Source organism: Podarcis pityusensis, assembly GCF_964106645.2.
Source record: "Podarcis pityusensis genome assembly, chromosome: 5".
In the NCBI taxonomy this organism is placed as follows: domain Eukaryota; kingdom Metazoa; phylum Chordata; class Lepidosauria; order Squamata; family Lacertidae; genus Podarcis; species Podarcis pityusensis.
In genome coordinates, this window is record NC_138032.1 from 39,884,914 (window position 1) to 39,906,359 (window position 21,446).

The following is a 21,446-nucleotide window of genomic DNA, read 5'->3' on the forward strand; positions in this document are numbered from 1 at the left end:
GGGGAACAAAGTTGCTGCTGTGGACTCCCACAATGTGACTCCTTTGTCTTTTCACCTGCTTAACAGGCTGCCTGTTGCTTTTCCATTGTGCACAGAGCCCTTAGCGGCTGCGCAGTAGTAAAGAGAATGCCAGTCTTCCCCATTTAGCAAGAGGATCCCCCCCCCTTCTCGTTTGTGCAATGTTTCGTGCCGCTGCTGAGAAACATGGGGGTGTGGTTGGGGGTTCCGTCTTCCTCCTGCTAGAGGAGGAGTGGGAACTTTGGGCCTGAGAGCTTAATCCCACCAGGATGTCAGGCGTGGGGCAGGTGAAGATGCAGTCACCTGGAAAGACCCGTGTACTCAGTGGATTGTCAGGGTTTGCAAAGTGCATTGCACAGAGCTATGCAAGCCCTGACAACAAACCTGTTACAATGTTAGATGGATTTAACAAAATGTCCGCAGTTGCCTCCTTTCCACGGAATCTGTATGTTTGGTGCCTTGATGCCTCATGTAGTAAAAATCTGACATTGCATATCCTGGCTAAGAAAGCATCAACACAGATTGCTGCCTCAAACTGTTGCTCCATCTAGCTATTGTTCACTGACTGGTAGTGGCACTTGGGGGTTTCGTGTGGTTGGGTGGGGGCTCTCTCAATTCTAGCTGGGGTTGCCTGGAATTGAACCTTTGACCTTTTGTAAGGAAGGCATGTTCACCACCACTGAGCTACAGCCCTTTATCATCTGCACTCTGCATAGTTGACCTTGGGGATCTAGCAAATACCTAGGACAGTTCCTAGTGCTGAATCAGTGGGATGAAGGATTACTTAAGGATTATGCATTGTTTCCAAAGGAGGAGAATGGTGCAGGCAGAGGTGGGAGTGGTGAGGTGTAATGTAATAAACTAGGCAGGGTTAGTCTTGTGCTACAAAACTGAGGATCTAGTGAAATGGAGGCCCAATGCAACCTTCCATAGGGAGAGTTATGATTATACGTCATGCCTCCACACACCACCTCACTAAGGAGCTGCGGCTTTCATTTTAGAGAAAGTTAAAACTGGAAAGGGATACTGAGCATATTTTATTGTTCAGTATTATTGTTTAGCCTTATTATGATTGAATTATAAATTTTATTAAATACCAGCAACAAGCCTTGGAATAAAACTCAGAAGAACTGAGGTCTGCACAAACTTGAATGCTTAGGAATATGTCAAATTGCTCCCTCCCTATGGAAATTTTGTTGTTTGCACTAATTAGAAGGAGCTTCCCTCCCCACATCCCCGGGCTTAATACATTTTTGCCATGAGTTAAGTCATATTTGCCTTCCATAGAAGTGTCGTGAGCCTTATGATGTGGGGGTGGCGTTTTTAAAGTGAAAGACTTCTTCGAAATAATCTCATTATTGAACATTAATGCCACTTCCAATTTGTTTGCAATACAAAATACTACTCCAGCCACCGAAAAATTGATTAAACATTGGTGAGTTTAACGTGTACTTCTCAGATGTGCCATCCTCCTTATCAATCACTTTTGGGTTGCTAGCTATTATTCAGCTAATCCCAAATAGAGTGAATTATATTTTTACAGTTTCTGTGCATTCTGTTCCTCAGAATGCTTCACACTGTCTCAAGCAGTCATAAATATTAGAAATTAAACATGTCACTGCAACCTCTTTTAGTGAAAATTTGGGCCGTTATTAGTAGATTGCATTTCTAACCAGGTTGTGAGGTTGTGCACACCATCCAGAGGGGGCAGTTAACGGGGACCACATGAGATGATGTGGGGTGAGGAAGAAATGCTGTCTGTGCTGAGCACACCCAGATCTATTTTTGTAGTTCAGCTTAACGTGCACATCAGCCTCCAATATGCACGTGCAGAAGATGTATTTCAGAATGTGCTCTCTGTTTCTCCCTGCCTCCCTCCCTGGCCCATAGCTAATGACAGTGCCGCACATGTGCAGCCGTTCTTTGCTTCCAAATCCACTGTTGCGTGGGCAAACTGATAGCTATATCAAGGAGGCTGCAGATGATTCAAAATGCTCTATCAGTTATTCACAGAGAAACGTGCCACATTCATTTCCAATATATACTAAAAACAGTTCCAGGGTTCTGTCACATTCTGCTGTAACAGCCTATCAAGACAAAGAAATGGAATGTATTGTAGGCTTAGCACATGGAGCCTGGCTTTGCTCTCCATAGCACCCATTGAGTTGTAAAGGAGAAATGTTCTTATTGTTCTAGTCATATTAGAACAGGGAGAACACAGCCATGAGGTACATAATAGTTCTTGCCCTGATGTCCCCACAAACACACTGCTTTACTTTCTCTCATATTTCACACTTGCCCAGATGTTATGATGCAGTTCTCCAATCAAACACTGTCCAAAAAATACATGCATTATAGGCAAGTGTGCATAAAAAATGAAAATATGTGTGAAAATAACATACAAAGGTATATTGGTATATTGTACTGGGGGAATTGCTTGCATAAACGTGTACATAAATGTACATAAACATAAAAATATGTTTATTAGGAGAAATTCACAAAAAAATGCAAAGAATTTTCATGAATACACATTTTTTCCCCATAGCAAACTGCTGCAGAAATGTGGATAAATGAATTTAAGACTGGAAAAACGAGAAACACAAACAAAATGGGAATTTTTGGTTTGGGGAGATTGTAGTGAGGCATATACAGTTCTATAAGGTGCTTGCATTTTATAAAGGCATGCTATAACTATTACAGAATCGGTAATGCACAAACAAGTGCTTATCTTTAGCTCATTAGCAGGCTGGGATGATTTTCAGTCCTAGTAAGGAAGAGATAAAGAGGTTTAAAATAAAGCTGCTTTCAATAACCTGCTTACTAAATCTTCTGTGTGTTGTCTATGTGCATTGTGAAATTGGGAAGCTTGACATTGTAGAATTGAGGTCCCTTAGATAATGCCCAGCACCGCTGATCTAACCAGTTTCCAATCTGATAATCCAGGTATAACATTCTGGCTCTGGATTCGCTATTGGAAACTTGGCCCCCTAAGCACTAAAATCCCATTTCCAGATCCGCTACAAATTGCCACCCTGGCCTCTAAAGGGCCTAATGCTTCACCTTCTTAGAGAACAGAAGACCAAGCAAGCTCTATCGGCCTGGATTATGTTGTTTTGTATGTTGGGTTAGGTTGGGTCTTCATTTTACTGCTCCTGGAAGTTTCTCTTTCCCTCAACCACTGGGGTATTTGGAATCCACCAGGTATGATATTTTGTTCTTGTTGCAAATTTGCTACCTAAGGCAGCATTCTTAAGAATGCCTCCATTGAATTTAGTGGGCTATTTCTAAGTAAGCAGTGTTTACGATTGTCCTGTAAATGTCCTACTCTTTATTTCTCTGGTGCGAGCAATGCTCATCTCCAATGAACCCATTGAGATTTTGGGTGCTTCCAGGCTGTTGCCATTTTCCATTTGCATTCAACCACATACCAACAAAGTCAGGTTTGGGCTGTTATAGTTGCTTGGAAGGCCTTGTGGAACAATCCTGTTTCCTCAGAAGGTTGGACTTTTTTGCTAAAAGGAAAGTGATGGGAAAATGCATGGGAAGTGTGGGATAACACTTGCTTTGACACAATGTCTTCTAACCTCCCTGCAAACAAATGTGGATGAATGCTCTAAATAGGTAATCTGGAAGCACCTTTACTTCAGAAGAAGCATGCATTGGATGCTTCTGTAAGAAATCTTGTGATGAAGTTGATTTATAAGATAATGTGAATATAGAATCAGTCAGGGGCAAAGGACTCCCCACAGAGACACCCCTGTCTGGCTCACCTGGACAGATGGAAAGGAGGTGAAAAGCTCATTTCATTTCTTGAGGATCACGCCCTTGATAACCAACAAGATTGCTTCCATCTTGGGACGGAGAGAGAGGGAAAATGACAACATGTATACAGGTACTAATGGTTCTCCCCGCCCCCTTACTGAATAATAATAATAATAATAATAAATTTTATTTATATCCCGCCCTCCCCAGCCGAAGCCGGGCTCAGGGCGGCTAACAACAATCAAATAATCAAAAAATCAAATAATCACACAATCTAAAAATATTTCATTATAAAAATTAACTAAATCAAATTGATGGCAACCAATTAAGCAAAGTTCTGTGCAGGTTGCCAGAGGAGGGAGTCAGGCTGCGCCCTGATCAAAGGCCTGGCGGAACAACTCTGTCTTGCAGGCCCTGCGGAAAGATGTCAAGTCCCGCAGGGCCCTAGTCTCTTGTGACAGAGCATTCCACCAGATTGGAGCCGCAGCCGAGAAGGCCCTGGCTCTAGTTGAGGCCAGCCTAACCTCTCTGAGGCCTGGGACCTTGAGGATGTTATTATTTGCAGACCGTAGGTTTCTCTGTGGGGCATACCAGGAGAGGCGGTCCCGTAGGTACGAGGGTCCTAGGCCGTATAGGGCTTTAAAGGTTAAAACCAGCACCTTAAACCTGATCCTGTACTCCACCGGGAGCCAGTGCAGCTGGTATAGTACCGGATGAATGTGATCTCGCAGCGAAGACCCCATAAGGAGTCTCGCCGCGGCATTCTGCACCCGCTGGAGTTTCTGGGTCAGTCTCAAGGGCAGCCCCACGTAGAGCGAGTTACAATAATCCAGTCTGGAGGTGACCGTCGCATGGATCACAGTGGCTAGGTCAGGGCGAGAGAGATAAGGGGCCAACTGCTTAGCTTGGCGGAGATGAAAAAATGCCGCCTTTGTTATAGCTGTAATCTGCTATGTACGACATTGACACAAGGGGTGGGAATTAACGTATTCTATAAATCATACTTCACTTTTTCAAAAAGAGTATCTTTTATAATATTATCTAAACTGCTTTTAAATCCAATAAAGTATATATACGGGGCAGGTATGAGATAAGCATGTAAATGCATTTTAAAAGTGAACACAATTTCTTATTGCTATGACAGTAACACTGTTTGGTTAATCAGTTGTATGCTAATAAAATTATGTAATCATATCAGAATTGTAATTAATAGAATTGTAACTGAAAGATAATGTGTTCAGAATTGCTTAATTAGTTTTTCTGCATCATAATTGGACCTTAATTGGAGCATAATTGTTGAGCCAGCCTGATGACATCGCTCAAGAAATAGCTCCCATTAAGGAGGAATAGCTGTTAGACAAATCATTGCTAGCCAATAGCGAAAACAGCAGCTCATGGCTCCAGTATTCCGTCCTGACCACTGCAGTTAGCTCCCTTGGTGCCGACCAGAAGCACAAGGGTCATAGCACTCCTGTTGGATGGTTCCTATGAGATCCTAGCAGGCAGTCACAAATTCCTCAAAAGCTGTTTTGAGTATGTTGTCCTTCCAAAATCTGTGTGTTAATACACACACACACACACACACACACACACATATATATATATATATCATGATGGGTTTACAAATTGCCTCCTTCCGATGATCTGCGTGCTCATCCGAGGAGCAGAGAGGGAATTGTGTGCATGCAAGTACACACACCCACACCTGCTGTGTTCAACTGCATTATTCTGACAATAAAATTTCTCACTGTGGCAAAGCAAGCTCCAGCCCTTCTGTAAACTGGGCTATCACTGTAGTGTAGACTATAAACAGTATTGGAGCAGAACATAAGTGCTGCAGGATAACTGAATTTTTAAGGTTGCTTCCACATTACCTGCTTATTGAGCAGTTATTAAGATTTCTTGCCGCAGAGGTTCTACAACTCTCCATTATTCAATTGCCATTCCACACATTCAAGTGCATTTCTACCAGTCCCTCCAGACTTTGGGGTGGGGGGAGCTGTGGGCATATGCTGCAACATGTCATTCATGCAATAATAGTGCATTAGTAATGGATTTGTACAGGACTGTCCACACATCATTCTCCTTTGAAAGTTGCTTTTCAATGTTTCTCCAGTTTTTCTGCAAAACATTTGCAAGTGCAGCCAGTATTGAAAGTGGGATTGTGCATAACCATCCAAATACCATCATGAGCACAATTCATCAGGAATACACCACAGAAAGGACATTTGGTTGGCCACCTGTCACTTGCCTTACTGGAAAATATATATATATTTTAATGGGTTTAATGGCACAAACCTACATTTGCCGGCTTTCTTGAATTCATCCTGCAAAATAGTGATAGTCTGGAAGCAGCCTGTATTAACATTTCAACAGCACCACTCAAATCTCAAGCTTGAACCTTTAATATAGGGCTGGCTAATCCCAGTGAAGGAGTATGATCCAACTTCCCAAGCAATTTTTTCTGTCACTCCACCAATTTTGGTTGTGGCATCAAAAATAAATTTTATATATATGAGCGCTGAAACCCCAGAGTCGTCCGCAATTGGACCTAACGGTCAGGGGTCCCTTTACCTATATATATATATATATGAGGGTTGAGGTTGGTGGAGCCCAGCATCATGCTGGGTTTACAAATTGCCTCCTTCCGATGATCTGCTTGCTCATCCGAGGAGCAGAGGGGGAATTGTGTGCATGCAAGTATGTGTACAAGAATGAGGTGGGGTGGCATGACATGCCACAAGTGAATGTGACCCTCAGGCCAAGAAAGGTCAGCCACTCCTGCTCTACATGCTATTTTGACTCACGGGCCACCATTGAATGCTCCACACAAAGTTACTAAGATTTTCTGCATGCCCTCAGTATGCTTTCAAACCATCCTCAGCTTGTCTTGTAGCTGTGTGTCACTGATCTAATGATCCCTTAATGCAAGAAACATTCCTTCTTACCAGGTCACGTAACCGTATTGATGAGTTGCCCCGACACTCCAAAGATGGTCTCTGTTTCTGAAATTTCTCTGAAGAATGTTATGCCTTTTAAGACTCATGTCTACAAGAAGACCTCTCATGATAAAGCTGTGAGTACTTAGCACGACAATTGGTTTGGACTGGAAGCAGTGTGTTGTTTCAGTGGTAAGCTTCTGATACAGAAGTGCTTCTTTCTAAGAGACAAAAGTACATGCGATGCTGCCTTGCCAAATGCAAGGGCACTTTTGGGATTCATTGACAATATCCAGAGCCGGTTCACCCATTAGGCAGGGTGAAGCAGCCACCTCAGGTGGCAGAAACACAAGACATGGTGCCCCACCAATTTTGTTGCCGCCAGAGAAGCAATCCAGCTAAGGGAGACTTCAGGGGCAGCAGAACATTCTGCTGCACAGCATTGCCATTGGTCTCTCTCCATTGCTAGGGGTGGAGGCAGGCCAGTGGCAAAGCTCTCCATAACACCTCTTTCTCCCCAATACAGCAAGAGGGAGGTGTTGCAGACACACTTGTAGAGTTTGACATACCCCCCCCCCCGTGGCAAGGCTTTGCAGAGCCTCATCACGTCCCCTCATCACAGGGTATGTTTTATCTCAGGAGCCAAAGTGACTTTGGCCACCCCTGGCAAACAGCAGCACAAATGGAGAGAACCTCGGTGCTCCTATTAAAGAGACAGCACAAACAAAGCAGTCTTTAAGCAAAACAACACAACAAGAACCAGATGGCATACTTCTGCTATCAGGAGCTCCAGCGTTTCAGAACAGAGAGACGCCGGTTGGCCAGTACACAGCACCCTTTTGATCAGAGTCTACATTGAAGTATGGTGTATATACTCCAGGCCCTTAGTGGCCTCATGCGGCCTGGCCTAATAGCTCAATTCCTCCCACCTGGTAAGCTAGGCCAATATACCGGGTCAGCATAATCAGCCTTCCAGCGCACTGCTACCTGCAGACCCTCAGCCAGCAACTAGACCACATTCTGCTCTCCCCCATTCTGCTGCTACTTATCCCTGGAGTCCAAACCACAAATCAAACCAAGCCCCAAGGTACCAATAAGCAGGGAGGAAGAATCGTACAAACTGATACCTATGTCCTCAAGCTACAAAATGTCTTCTGTGTAGGTTTCCCCTACAGATGCTAAGCTTGGAAGCACACCAGAGTTGTAAAAAAATATTAAATAGTAAGCATGGGGGATTTTCATTCAGAATTCAGTGTGCAGCAAGGGGAGGTTTGGTGGCAGCAGCAGGAAGAGCCTATTGGCACCAATGGAGGCTTCCTCGTCCCCCTTGTCAGACCAAGACAATCTCTGATACCAAGCCAGTACAGACCAAGCCGTTCTTTAATTTATTCCAAGGAGAACCTACTGGTCATTCCACAACCAGCAGATTGTCACTAGGTGAGAGCATGGAAGTAGGCCTTCTTGGTGGAAGCACCCATCCTCTGAAATGCTCTCCCTCAAGTAATTTGTGGAGATAGTAATGACCATCTTACAAATCTGTATTTTTAACCATCTTTTCCTGGACACTGATTCTTAATTTTAAATACCGTATTTTTCTGTGTATTGGACGAGGTTCTTTGACTCAAAAATCACGTCAAAAAACTGGGGTCATCCAATACACAGATAGTGGCATGGGGGAGGGGAGGAGAAGCACCGCACCGCCAGCCAGCTCGTTGGGGGGAGCGCAACTTCCCCCAATGCTGCGCCCGGCGGGCGCTCCCCGGGTCATTTCCTGCAAGCAGTGGCGGCATTGGGAAAGGTTGCGGCGGATGCTTCCTGGGTTTTTTCCCACGCGCAGCGGCATCGGGGGAGGTTGCGCTCTCGGGGGAGTGCAAATTTCCCCGATGCTGCTGCATGCGACGGGCATTCCCTGGGTCGCTTCCCACACATGGTGGCATCTGGGGAGGTTGCGCTCCCGGGAGCGCAACTTCCCCCGATGCCGCTGCGCAAGGGAAACAATCCAGGGAGTGTTTCCTGCCCGCAGCTGCGTGGGGGGAAGAGGCTCAACAACTTTGGGCCATCTCCCCTCATTTTCCTAAAATTGAGCCCGCAAAAATGGGGGGGGGGGTGTCTTATACATGGGGGCGTCCTATAGACGGAAAAATATGGTATTTTGTTTTGTACAATGCATCCGGACACTCTACTTCTATTACATTTCTGAGTCCTGATGCATCAAGAGGTTTGAGTAGTCTTGTCTGCCCTGAAGGTGCACTTTTTGCTTGGCATTGGTTTACAACAGAATCACATCCTTAAGTTGAGCTATGAAGCGGCCTTGTCCAATCATGAGTTTCTCTGTCTTCCAGGTTACGATCTACATAGGCAAGCGAGATTTCATTGACCATGTAGATGAGGTGGAACCTGTGGGTAAGCCCAGCGTGATTTCAAGTTTTTAAAATCTTTTTTACACTTCTTTTTTCAAAGCTTGAGTATTCAGTGTCCCAGAGTGGCTCCTTTCTGTGCTTTCTCAATACAGATGGTGTGGTGTTGGTTGATCCTGATATTGTCAAGGATAAAAAAGGTCAGATGACTTAACTGGTGTTTTAGAGATTTAAGTATTAATATCCAGCTTTAAAGTTAAAATGTCTCTAGATTTACACAAACAAACTCCACTCAGGAAAAGAAAAGGCCCCTGTTGGTTACCAAGCATGTTTTCAGAGGTGTATAAGAGTTATGTCATTGGACCAGATATATACGTAATTCCTCTAGTCCCAAATGTTAGTATAACCACAGTAATTGGTGCCAAATGCATTCACATGTCCATTTTATACAATCTTCTGTTTGCTCCTAGATGCATGCTGACAGAATCTTTATTAAAATCAGGCTTGAAAGAGGCATTGTATTGCAGCCAGTATAACAGATTGCAAATTGCTCCTGGCTGCAGCATGTGTGTGTTGTGCCCACGATACTTTAGCTGGTTTGCAAGTGTGCCCACTGGCCCGAAAAGCTTACTGACCCCAGCACCTTGCACTCCCCAAGAGAGCAGTGGAAAACCACAGCCACCAAATGAACCCAGCTTCTTCTGACTGTCTTTTGCTAGCTGAGACAGACATAAAGTGAGCTTGTTTAACCTTGAGCTTTGTCCCAGGCCCTCAGCTTGCAGGTGTCCACTCTCAGACCTTTAAGCACAGACTTTCCATGTGAGCAGATGATACCCCTAGTTGGTTTAGCACAGTGTTTTTTAACATTCGTTGTGTCTTCTTCCTAGTGTATGTGACACTCACTTGTGCTTTTCGGTATGGGCAAGAAGATATTGATATAATGGGCCTGACTTTCCGGAAGGACCTCTATTTTTGCATGGTACAGGTATACCCATCGCTAGAAAAACAGAGACCGCTCTCCAGCTTGCAGGAATGCCTACTGAATAAACTGGGTAAAAACGCACATCCTTTTGTGTTAACAGTAAGTATTCTGCGGGGCTCCTCTCAGTTCTGTGACTTGACAATTTGATAGGAAAGTGGTTAGAAATAATAAATCTTTTGAAATGATTGAATTAGCAAAAATGACGGCAACAATTAGAATGCAATCTAATCAAAATCTCAAACAGGAATGGAAATGTGTAGAAGAAACACATGATCAAAAGACGCTCCAACAAGAATTTATTGATATGTATAGACTGATTTCACAAAGTTAAGTTAAATTAAGCTAAGCAGATATATAAGATTGAATGTTTAATTATTAAGATACAAAATTACAACCTCAATAATAAAGTCACAAAATAATAACAAGGAAGTCATGCATGGATGGAGGGAAGACACAGGGTAAGAAATAAGAAATGGATAAATGTTGTTACATAATGAAATGTGAAAATGTGAATTTACGAATATAATGTATATGTATCAATATGTAAAGATTTCATATATGTATTACAACATTAATAATAAATAAATTAAGTGAAAAAGAAAAAAGGAAAGTGGTTAGAAAGTGGCTTTACAGCATATTTTCACTTTAGGTGTCTCCATACAGTCATCCCCCCCCCCCCCCATATCAACTCTTTGCTTCATATCTAGCAGCAGAATACATGAGGTGGGCAGAATACAGGAGGTGGTTTGAGTAAGGTTTGACCTTCGGCTGGGTCTCTCATATTACCTAAGGCAGTGTGCTTTGCAGCACCTTAAGAATGTAAGAAGATCCCTGCAGGATCAGGCCAAAGGCCCATCTAGTCCAGCATCCTCTTCTAGTGTAATGGCCTACCTGGTGCCCACTGGAAGCCTGAAAGACCTGAGCGCAAAAGCACTTGTCCAACGTTTGATTCCCAGCAAATGGCATTCAGAGGCAGACTGCCTGCTGCTTCTGACAGTGGAGAATGTGGCCGTGCCTCAAGAACTAAACTTCTGTAGCAGCTAAACTAACTGTAGCATGCACTTGAATGACCTGTGTCCAGTGTCTTTTGTCTTCCTCACCCTTACAGATTCCAGACTATCTACCTTGCTCAGTATGCTTGCAGCATCCCAAGGATGTCGAGAAGGTGAGAACTGTGGGAACAGGATTGTATATATTTACTAAGAAAGTAAAATCCAAGAATTAGCATCTGCTCCCATGTTTCCTCACTGCTGATGAGGTGACATGATGCTCCCTAGTGGAAGTTTGTTTCAGGGGAACTGTTTTCCAAGTGGATGTTGGACACAGCTGGTCCCACAGAATTAGACACAAATAGCAAGGAAGACAATAACGTTTGCAACACTCTCTTAACAAAAAATATCAGACAATACTGAAAATGAACATGTAGTGTGAAAGTTTGTGTATGGTAATAGATAATCTTGCAGGTCTCCCTAGGAAAGTGTAGCTAAGCAGGGGCCTTTTTCCTGTGTCTGTTCTGCTTCTCACCTTCCCAGGCCCAGCAAAAGGTGAAGGTACTCTGTGATGTGCTCAGGTGGAGTACAAGTTTATAAAAACCAAGTGAGCACACTCATTTTAAAATGCATCCTATCTCCTTCCAGTTAAGGCTCAATGGTATGTCTCCTGCTTTAGGCAGAAATGGTGTTGGGATTTCTCAGTGCAAGTGCACCTGTATTGAAAAGGTCTGTGCATATGACCCATGACAGATGCACAGGAAGCTTTTCTTCCTGTGCAAATTGAAAGTGTGGGGCCTCTGACATGGACTGGGGCCATACTGGGGTGCAGAGAGTTAAAGCACCCTACCCCCACCACCACTAGGGCTGCCATACGTCCAGACATTACAGGGATTCCCACAATGGCCATTTGGTTGTTTGTTTATTTAACTGCACTTAAAAGCACAGCTACATAGCTAATGTAACACATAGTTTGACTCTTAAATTGGCTATTGGATGGGTTCTTTTACATGCTGATGCTTAATACACTCAAGCCCAACAGCCATAACCTGTCACCCCGTCTTTCCTTGCAGTGCTGCGGGGTGGATTTTGAGGTCAAAGCGTTCTCGACAGAAAATGTGGAAGAGAAGGTTCTCAAGAGGTAACATTTTGTTGGATGGAAAATGGGGAAAATGGAGCAGTTGAATAAGGAGCTATATTTAATTAACAGCCTGCTCTGAATCTCTGGGCAGGGGGAGAAGAGGAACGGCTACTTACTTTGTGTACCACTCCCTGCACCCTATTGCTGCTTTACCAAGGATGACTTGTAATGGCAGTAAAGACCTTCTGTCACTGCCCTTGGTGCTACCTCTTTCATCCCTATTTCACAGCTTGGCACTACTGCTTCCACAACTGCTCGCCACCGCCAGCAGTTCAGCACAGAAACAAACCTGTTTTTCTCCCCTTAGGAATTCCGCACGCCTGCTGATCCGCAAAGTCCAGTATGCTCCAGAAGTGCCAGGACCCCAACCTCATGCAGAGACCAGCTGGCATTTTTTCCTGTCAAAGAAACCATTGCACCTGAAGGCGTGCCTCAGCAAAGAGGTGAGCTGGTCTTGCATTTGGAAATTAATGCTCTGGTTTTTAAAAAGTGTGCATTTTACATCTCTGAGTTATTTGATCTCCTATTTAAGAGACCACCGCTCAACAGTTTTTCTTGACAGAAACTGGGGACAGATCCACAGCATACATTTAAAGGACATCCAGTGCACATTTAAAGCACATGGCTTCCCCTAAAGACTCCTGGGAACTGCAGTTTAAAGGTGGTGATAATTGTAGTTCTGTGGGGAGAAACTACATTTTCCTGGACTCTTTGAGGGGAGAAACCATGTGCTTTAAACATTCATGGGATATGCTTTAAATGTTTGGTATGGATCAGCCCTTGGATGTCTGGTGTATTAAAGCCTTTTGCTGACTCTCAGGAGATATAAACAAGGCCCAAGGCCTTCCTACAGGGGCTGACCATGCAAATGCATAAAGATGAAAGATGTCTTATGTAGACCAGATGAACCCTCCTGCTAACTCAGTCCAATTGTTCCAGGTTTTTTACCACGGCGAGGCAATCCCTGTTACGGTGACTGTGATCAACAATTCTGATAAGGTGGTTAAGAAGATCAGTGTGTCAGGTAAAATGCTAATTTTCCCCATAATCCCACAAGATGTTTGTTATCAGGGAATAGCAGGGTAGAAGGATTGAGCATCCATGGTTATTTATGCCCACGATGCTGTCGGGGGAGTCACACACAATTCCACTTCCAATATGGTTTGCACCTGCAACACTTGGGGGTGGTCACACTGCTCCATTTCCAATCAGTGTATATCCCATAACTTCCTCCTGATATCCTGTAACTTTTTATGCCACAGATGTTCTGGTTTATTTTTGTCCTGCTTTTGTTGCACTACAGCCCCACTGGGCAGCCCTAGGGAAGCATCACTAAACAAACTAAAGCAGAATCAATCCACCACTAATGCACTATTACAGTATCGTGTCAAGAATATGTGGCAGAATACACCTGCAACAAATCAGCAGTCTAGAGGGGTCCATAATATAATAATGGGCAGTGATGGTGGGGTTGGGATAACCCTCCACTTTCAGTGTGAAAGGATCTCCACTTGGTTTTCCAGGAGCTGCTATTGCTATTGCCTTGGAAGCATGTTTCCCTGCACTCTGCCAAAGCAAAATTACTACCAGTCCATAATTTTGTATATGATGCCACAAACAAGAGAGTAGAGGGGAAACAGAAGCATAAAGAGAAGTGACAACTTCCTTCAGAATGCTCAGAAGAATTATGGGAAATAGGCTAGACCCTCTTGGTTTTCCAGTTGTTAATTTCCCATCTCGTTCCCTCCTCAGTGGAACAAGTTGCCAATGTGGTCCTGTACTCCAGTGATTTCTACACCAAGACAGTAGCTCTGGAAGAGGCAGAGTGAGTGCATCCTAAGCTTCTCCCTCTGCCAGTTTCCCCCTCTGTTACATTCCCTTTAGCTGCCTACCTCACTAGAACATAGAAATTCACTCCTATACATTGTGTTGCTTCCTGATTTCTCTCTGGCAGAGGTCTAACTTTGCACCTTTCTGCTAAGAGGTATATACCCCTCCCTCCCTTCTTCAACTGTGGTCTCATGTTTTGTGCCTCCTCATCTGGATCCTATTGAAGTTGGAAGGTTGAATTTTGGCCAGTGTGAAAGGATCCAGAATTAAACTTGTATTCTATTTAATCCCCTGCAATGTGTATTCCAGGGAGAAGATACAGCCCAACTGCATCATCTCAAAGACTATAACAGTTCTGCCTTTGCTGTCAAACAATCGAGTAAAACTAGGCATAGCCCTGGATGGGAAGCTAAAAGATGAAGACACCAACTTGGCTTCTAGTACCATGTGAGTTGAATATGTATAGACATATAACCCATTTGCAGCAGAAAACTCTAGGTTTCCCCCCTCAGTCTGGATTCATTCATGCTCATCCTCAACATGCTTCTTTCCATCAAGATTAATTCTAGATCCTGAGTATGCTACCTTGATATGCATTTGAAAATCCTCCCCTTCCTTAAGTTACCCACAACTTTTCCTCCCTACACATGCCCCAAATGAAGGAAGAAGGACTTGATGATTACGATCTTGGCATATGGCCACAACTTCATTGGGTACCGTCATTGGTACGGACTACATCCATTTTCAAATGGACACACAGCAGGGTGATACAGAATAAATGTTTATTTTCAAAATGAAGCCAGTTTCCTCAGAAGTACTTTTCATGGTCAAAAAAATAGATCTAAATTGTTTGTGGATTACATACAAAAAACCAATTACTCAATCTCCACTGATTTTGGAATGAAATGTTGCGTGTATACAGCCTGTGGAATATGGAAATAGGATGTCTTCTATTCCTGTGTTAAGCAATAAATGTAAGTGCAGAAGCTTCCTGTATGCTTAGTTGAATTCACCCTCGGATCCATCTTGCCTTGGAACCTTCTCAATTAGTGTAGCTGCTCTGGGAGGATCCTCCTTCCTGCTGGACAGTAAATTGCTTCAATTGCATGTCATAATCCTACTCTTTTTATCCCCAATAGTATTAAAGATGGGCTAGACAAGACAGTTCTGGGGATCCTGGTTGCTTACAAGATAAAGGTGAAGCTCACTGTCTCAGGGTAAGAGAGGTTTTCAGTATCCTGTAGTTAAAAGTTTTTAGATTCAGGTAGGTAGCCGTGTTGGTCTGACGCAGTCGAAATATATAAAAAAATTTAAAAAACTGTCCAGTAGCACCTTAGAGACCAACTAAGTTTGTTCCTGGTACAGTGGTACCGCTGGTTGTGAGCGGGATCCGTTCCGGAGGCCCGTTCGCAACATGAATAGAACACAACCCGCAGCAGCGCGTCTGCGCATGTGCGGGTTGCGATTTGCCGCTTCTGCGCATGTGTGTGACGTCATTTTGCACGTCTGCACATGCACGAGCAGCGAAACCCAGAAGTAACCCTTTCCGGTATTTCCGGGTTGCTGCAGGACGCAACCTGAAAAAACGTATCATGAACCAAATGTAACATGAGGTATGACTGTATAAGCTTTCGTGTGCAGGTATCTGAAGAAGTGTGTATGCACACGAAAGCTTATAGCACCTTAGAGAACAAACTTAGTTGGTCTCTAAGGTGCTACTGGACAATTTTTTTTATTTTTTATATATCAAAAGTTTTTGTAATAGGTGCTTTTGTTTTGTTAGAGTAAGATGAGTCATGGCAACAAAATGAGGATGCGGCATCCTCATTGCTTTAGATTATACAGTGGTACCTTGGTTTACAACCATAATTCGTTCCGGAGGTCTGGTTTTAAACCAAAACAGGTTGTAACCTAAGGAGCGCTTTCGCCAATGGGGCCTCCCCCCAAAAATTGGTTGTAATAAAAAAAATGGGTTGTAATCCAAAAAAAGGGACATGCACTTCCAGGTTTGACGTGGTTGTAATCCAAAACGGTTGTAATCCAAAGCGGTTGCAAACCAAGGTATCACTGTATAGATAATTCTAACACGTTGGTTCCATGCTTAATAAATTAGCTATCTTGTAAAATGGTGAATATTTGTGCAAATGTTCTTCCTTAAAAGTAAGTAGATGCTGCCAAGCCAAATGAAGAAGGAATACTTGAATGATGTGGAATGGGATAATGCATTGCAAGCATGGATAATTCTGAGCTACATTCTGTATGAAGAGGATATGATATATGTCTGACTTTGCTATGGAATTTTGTAAGCTTTGATTGTTTTTATTTTATTTGATTATATCTTAGCCTGCTAGGAGATTTCATTTCCAGGTAAATCTGTAAGATTTTCTCTGTCCCCCCCCCCCCCCCATTCTTAGCTGCCGCCACCCCCGAGAATTCTGGGCACTATAGTTTGTTTAAGGGTTGCTAGGAATTGTAACCCTGTGAGAGTTAGACAACAGTGCCCAGAATTCTTTGAGGGAAAGAATGCACTTCGAATGTGCTTTAAAGGTACAGTGTGTTCACAGTCTTAGCTTAATAACTATGAGCTTCCACCACGGACTAGGCCCAATATTCTGTGTATGAGGTATTTTTACTCACAGAGGAGTGAACACTACTACTTCTACAATATACCTTTTCTCTGAATTCCCATCCTTTGTTCACTTTCTTTTATTGAGCATCCAGATTATTGAGCATCCAGTGTTGTTAGGCGAGTTTCTTTAGTGTGTTCGCCTTTCATGCCCTCCCCAACAGGATACGATTTTCTGGTGGGAGTTTCTTGGGTAATAAACAAAAACTGCAGTGCCAGCCCCTTCAGTGGTTACAGTGTGGAAAAGTGAAAGTGGAACATTTCAAATTGCCTACTGTATAAGAAATTGCCAGTAAACTAGCATGAGCAGAGTTATTCGCAGTCCTTCATGGTAGTAGTGGTTTTCGTCAAATTTAGCTGGATAATAAGTATTCTTCCTACTTTCTTTCCTCTCTCTACACAGTGAGGTAGCCATGGAACTGCCCTTCCGTCTCATGCATCACAAGCGAGAGGAGGAAAACACAACAGGTCAGTAGGATATCATTGCCCTTGCTTGGGGCATTGTTTATAATATTCTGATGATACCCTTAAGTCTTTTTGAAAAGGTAGAAGATTATTCTTCCATTGAAATGGTAATCAGCTCTAAGGGAGATTTTAATTACAGGGAGGGGTGTTTTCAGATGGAGTAGAAGGAGGGATGCTGTTAGATGGTTCTCCTTTCATATTTTCCAGTAGACGTTCTTGTGCTCTTGAAGCACAATCCTATGCATGTCTCCGCAAAAGTCCCATTGAGTTCAGTGGGGCTTGCTCTACTCTGAAATCTTTTGTGTATGTGTGCTCTCACATTTATGCTTGCAACAACTTTCTTATTAAGAAAAAATCATTCACAGGGAACTTTTGACGCTCCAGATGTTGTTGGACTCCAACTCCCATCAGCCGCAGCGAATGATCAAAGATATGGGAGGCATAGTTCAGTAGCTCTTGGAGAGCCAACAATTCTCTAGCTCTGCTCTAATTGCATCGCAGAGCTGGTGGAATTCAAACTTCAATCAATCAATTTGGAATCCAGTCATATGAGCAATCCCAGCTTGTTTCATGTTTCCTCTAGAATTACTTTCCACAGTTAGTACCAAAACTTAGTATGACATTGGACAAGTCAGTTAGGTTTCAGTTTGCATCTGTACAATGCACACAATAACACCTCCTGCTTCAAAAAAAACAACAGAATGGAATGTTCAAAGTTTAATAAAACAATAATTTTGAGGTCTACTACAAATCAACTAGCACAAGGATTAAACTGAACCTTTGTTTTGTAATATTTTGGCTGGCATGATTAAGGTATTGCCCAAATATGGTTTTTGAATTTTTGTTGATGGTAAGGAATATTTTGGTGCAATGAATGCAGCTGGACAAGCTTTGAGACCACTACACACTACACCAGTGTGGTGTAGTGGTTAAGAGCGATAGACTCGTAATCTGGGGAACCGGGTTTGCATCTCCGCTCCTCCACATGCAGCTCTGGGTGACCTTGGGCTAGTCACACTTCTCTGAAGTCTCTCAGCCCCACTCACTTCACAGAGTGTTTGTTGTGGGGGAGGAAGGGAAAGGAGAATGTTAGCCGCTTTGAGACTCCTTCGGGTAGTGATAAAGCGGGATATCAAATCCAAACTCCTCTTCTTCTTCTACATGATTGCCATAAATTTGTGGTTCAATGAAAATCCATTGAAGAGAATGAAACTTCCTCTGGCTAAAAGTTTGCTTATTCTTAGGACTTTCTTTCTCTCTCCTCCTTTCACCTCAGTGCACATAGAGGCACAGATTGTTATCTCTCCTTTCCAAGCTTTATGCATGGCCCGAGGAGCCTGGGTCACGGACTTATTGTCAGGTCACACACCTGTTGCATAGTTGTACCTGCAGGGCACTGTAACTTATATTTCCCCCTTCAAATGGACTTTACAATATTTGCCAACTACTTTAAGGAATCAAAATCAAGACAACGTATTTAGTTAAGCCTTTCTCCCGCTTTTCTTTTCAATGCGCACCAATGACTACAGGAAAAGAAAAGTAAGTATTGTTTCATTATATTTCTAGCCAACTCTGCCCTGAAATCCTTATTCCTTCATGAGCAATGACTTTGTTCATAAACAAACTTTATTAAAGTTGCAGCATGAGGACAGTGGAAATTGATTCTGTTTCTCAGCTGGATTCAGCTCAGAGCTTTCTGCATTTTAAGGCATACAAACACTGAGAAGCTCTAGCTGCGTGATACAGCAGAGTGAAGTATTTGCAGCTATTGTCTCACAAGATGTTGATAGATATTATATAGCTGGAATCCTACATATGTGTACCTGTAAATAGGACCCACTCACAAGTAAGCATGTATTAAATTGCAGGCTAATAGCAAAATTATATCATGCTGAACATTGCATAGAACTGGACTGTAAAAAGTCTATACAAATATTATGTTCCTTAGAATGTGCTCCATGAAATCTAATGGGATTTACATATAGGGGAAATATGCATAGAATTGGACTCTTAGTCTTATATTGCCCCAGTTGCCCAATGCCCTAGTTTTAGTCAGAATATAGGGTTCTGTGGGATGACCTGCTAAACTTCTGTCTAAGCTCCAGAGAATGGCTTATTGTGAGGAAATGATGCAGCTACCTTACTGAAGCTGAGCCAAGAATGAGAAACCTTTTCACACAGGCAATTGGGGGACATGTTTCAGCTTTGTTGTGGGCATTCTTATGTCTGCTGCTGAATGGTTGCATGGTTTAATCATTTTGTTTTATTATTTATGCTACATACTACATATGGTGGCAAGTGCTGTTCAATTTGATTCTGCTATTAGTGGTCTGCCCTGGGATCTTATTGGATGAAGGGCAGTCTTAAAAATCTAAATAAATGAATTCTGCAAGAGATGCTAAAATGCATTTTTGTGTTGTGTGAAAATGATGTAAAGTGTAAAATGACTGTGTGCTAGGCTAATCGTTCCAAAGAAAAATAGAGCTTCACAATGCAGAGGTATCCAAATACTAAGAAGAATGCAATTTTGAAAGCAGACTTTATCTTTTCTTAGTGACCTCATGTTTGAGGAGTTCTCTCGCCAGCAGCTGAAAGATGAGGATGAAAAGGCGGAATCATTAAATGATGAATGACAGAGAAAGGAGGCTGAGTCAGCTATGGAAGCCACACAACTTGTGTCTAATGGCAAACACAGAGGGAAGTAATTCTATTAAACAGCAGGAGAGTTTTCTTTTTTTATGTCAGTTAACACTGGTCTTCCCTCCCTTTTTTAGAATAAAGAAACGAATACTTGAGATGATTGTGGTGGTGGTTTTTATTTAGATCAGTTGCCTCACTATAAACATCTAGTTGCAGCGTGAAGAGTGAATCCAGTATTATTTGTTTAGAAAATAAAAAACTGCTTAGCATAACAAACCCATGTCCCTGAATTAAATGGAAGGCTGGGGGTGCTACTTTGTTTGCTTGAACTTTAAAAAAGGAACAAACTGAAACCATTCACCCTACAAGAAAGAACTTGAAAGTGCTTCATCTATTACATTTTGTATGTGTTCATATAAAAATATTAAATATGTTGGAAGCAATAAGCATGTGTTTGTATTGATCATCGGCATTATAGCTGTCGGTGTGTGTGAGGGAGCAACAATTGACCACAGCACCTTGCTTTATGTACATATAGTGGCAAATACAGGTTTGCTGCCATTTAACTTGTAATGCAACCATTCTGGGCCTAGTTCCCAGCCATCTCTTATGAGGTAGAGGTATGGAGTATTTTACTGTGCGTAAAATGCAGGAATCTGGAAGAATGTATGTGCTGGTGAATGAGGGCAAGACTGTATTCAGTGCCTTACAAGCCTGATCTATAAAATCCAGTAAAACAGATTATATGTGTGCATGCACTGTTTTTTTAATAGCACATAAATGGAGTGAAAATAATCTTTGTAAAAACAACAACACAGCATGTCAGTTTTTGTATCTGATCTGTTTGTACTATAAATATGCTGGTCTCCCTAGCTGAGAACCTCCATTTTAGCAGTGGTTTCAAGGGAAATGCTGTGGTTTCAACATATGATGTCAGGTGTGGAGTGGATGTGCACGGTTTGGGGAAAGTGGCATTGCAAGCCAAACTGGGACAACTGATAAGCCCTAGCAGATGCCACTATGTTCCCTTTTTATGTTTGGAGGGAAAGTGAGTAGGTGAATGTACACTAGGGAGCTGCTGTAGTTTACACTATAAACATCTGTCATGGATGCTTTAGTTGAGATTCCTGCATTGTGGGGGGTTGGACTAGATTACCCTTGGGACACTTCCAACCCCTGGTTCCCAACATGGGGCACACACCTCACAGGGGGGCAATTAGATATTTAAGGGGGGCAATTCAGGAATGAGTTATTGACAGTTAATGGCCTTTTAGGCTTCCTCCATGTGAATAGGAGTTCACTTTTTGAATAATAAGAAATATATGTCACGGGGGGGGGCATTAGGATTTTAGAGATGCTTAGGTGCATGGGCAAAAAAAGGTTGGGAACCACTGCTTCCAACTCTTCAATTCTATGATTCAGGTTTATGTCTCTGATTCAGAAGTTGTGGTATTCATGGTGTGAACCATACAATACCTGTTGTGTCAAGTGCCCTTTCATGCTGTTTGATGAAGGCCATGTACTTTGTGAAATTCCTACACAGAAGGTACTTCTAACAAGCAGCATATGTAATAGCTGCATACACTGCAAAATAAACATGTATTGGTTGTTGGATGCAATAATCTACAAGCAGGTTGCCTGCTTTTTCGGTTTTATGTGCTAAAAGATTATGACTTACAAGTTCTGTAATGAGCGTA

At 42.7% G+C, this 21,446-nt stretch overlaps 1 protein-coding gene across 1 annotated transcript; it reads left to right on the forward strand.

Moving 5' to 3' along the window:
* Positions 1 to 6,495: 6,495 nt before the first annotated feature.
* On the forward strand, positions 6,496 to 19,904 carry SAG (S-antigen visual arrestin). The gene is made up of 14 exons (XM_081005889.1): positions 6,496 to 6,856; positions 9,062 to 9,122; positions 9,232 to 9,276; positions 9,964 to 10,157; positions 11,167 to 11,223; positions 12,121 to 12,188; positions 12,496 to 12,631; positions 13,128 to 13,212; positions 13,941 to 14,013; positions 14,328 to 14,465; positions 15,158 to 15,235; positions 16,362 to 16,385; positions 17,048 to 17,112; positions 19,664 to 19,904. The coding sequence occupies exons 1-14, from the start codon at positions 6,749 to 6,751 to the stop codon at positions 19,699 to 19,701; spliced, it is 1,170 nt and encodes a 389-aa protein (XP_080862015.1). The 5' UTR covers positions 6,496 to 6,748; the 3' UTR covers positions 19,702 to 19,904.
* Positions 19,905 to 21,446: the final 1,542 nt, after the last annotated feature.

Excerpts from the sequence above, each read along its gene's own strand:
- SAG (XM_081005889.1), top strand. The coding sequence starts at position 6,749 with ATGAGTTGCCCCGACACTCCAAAGATGGTCTCTGTTTCTGAAATTTCT. Across the intron at positions 9,277-9,963 it reads TATTGTCAAGGATAAAAAAG|TGTATGTGACACTCACTTGT; the intron begins GTCAGATGACTT and ends TCTTCTTCCTAG. Across the intron at positions 13,213-13,940 it reads TAAGAAGATCAGTGTGTCAG|TGGAACAAGTTGCCAATGTG; the intron begins GTAAAATGCTAA and ends TTCCCTCCTCAG.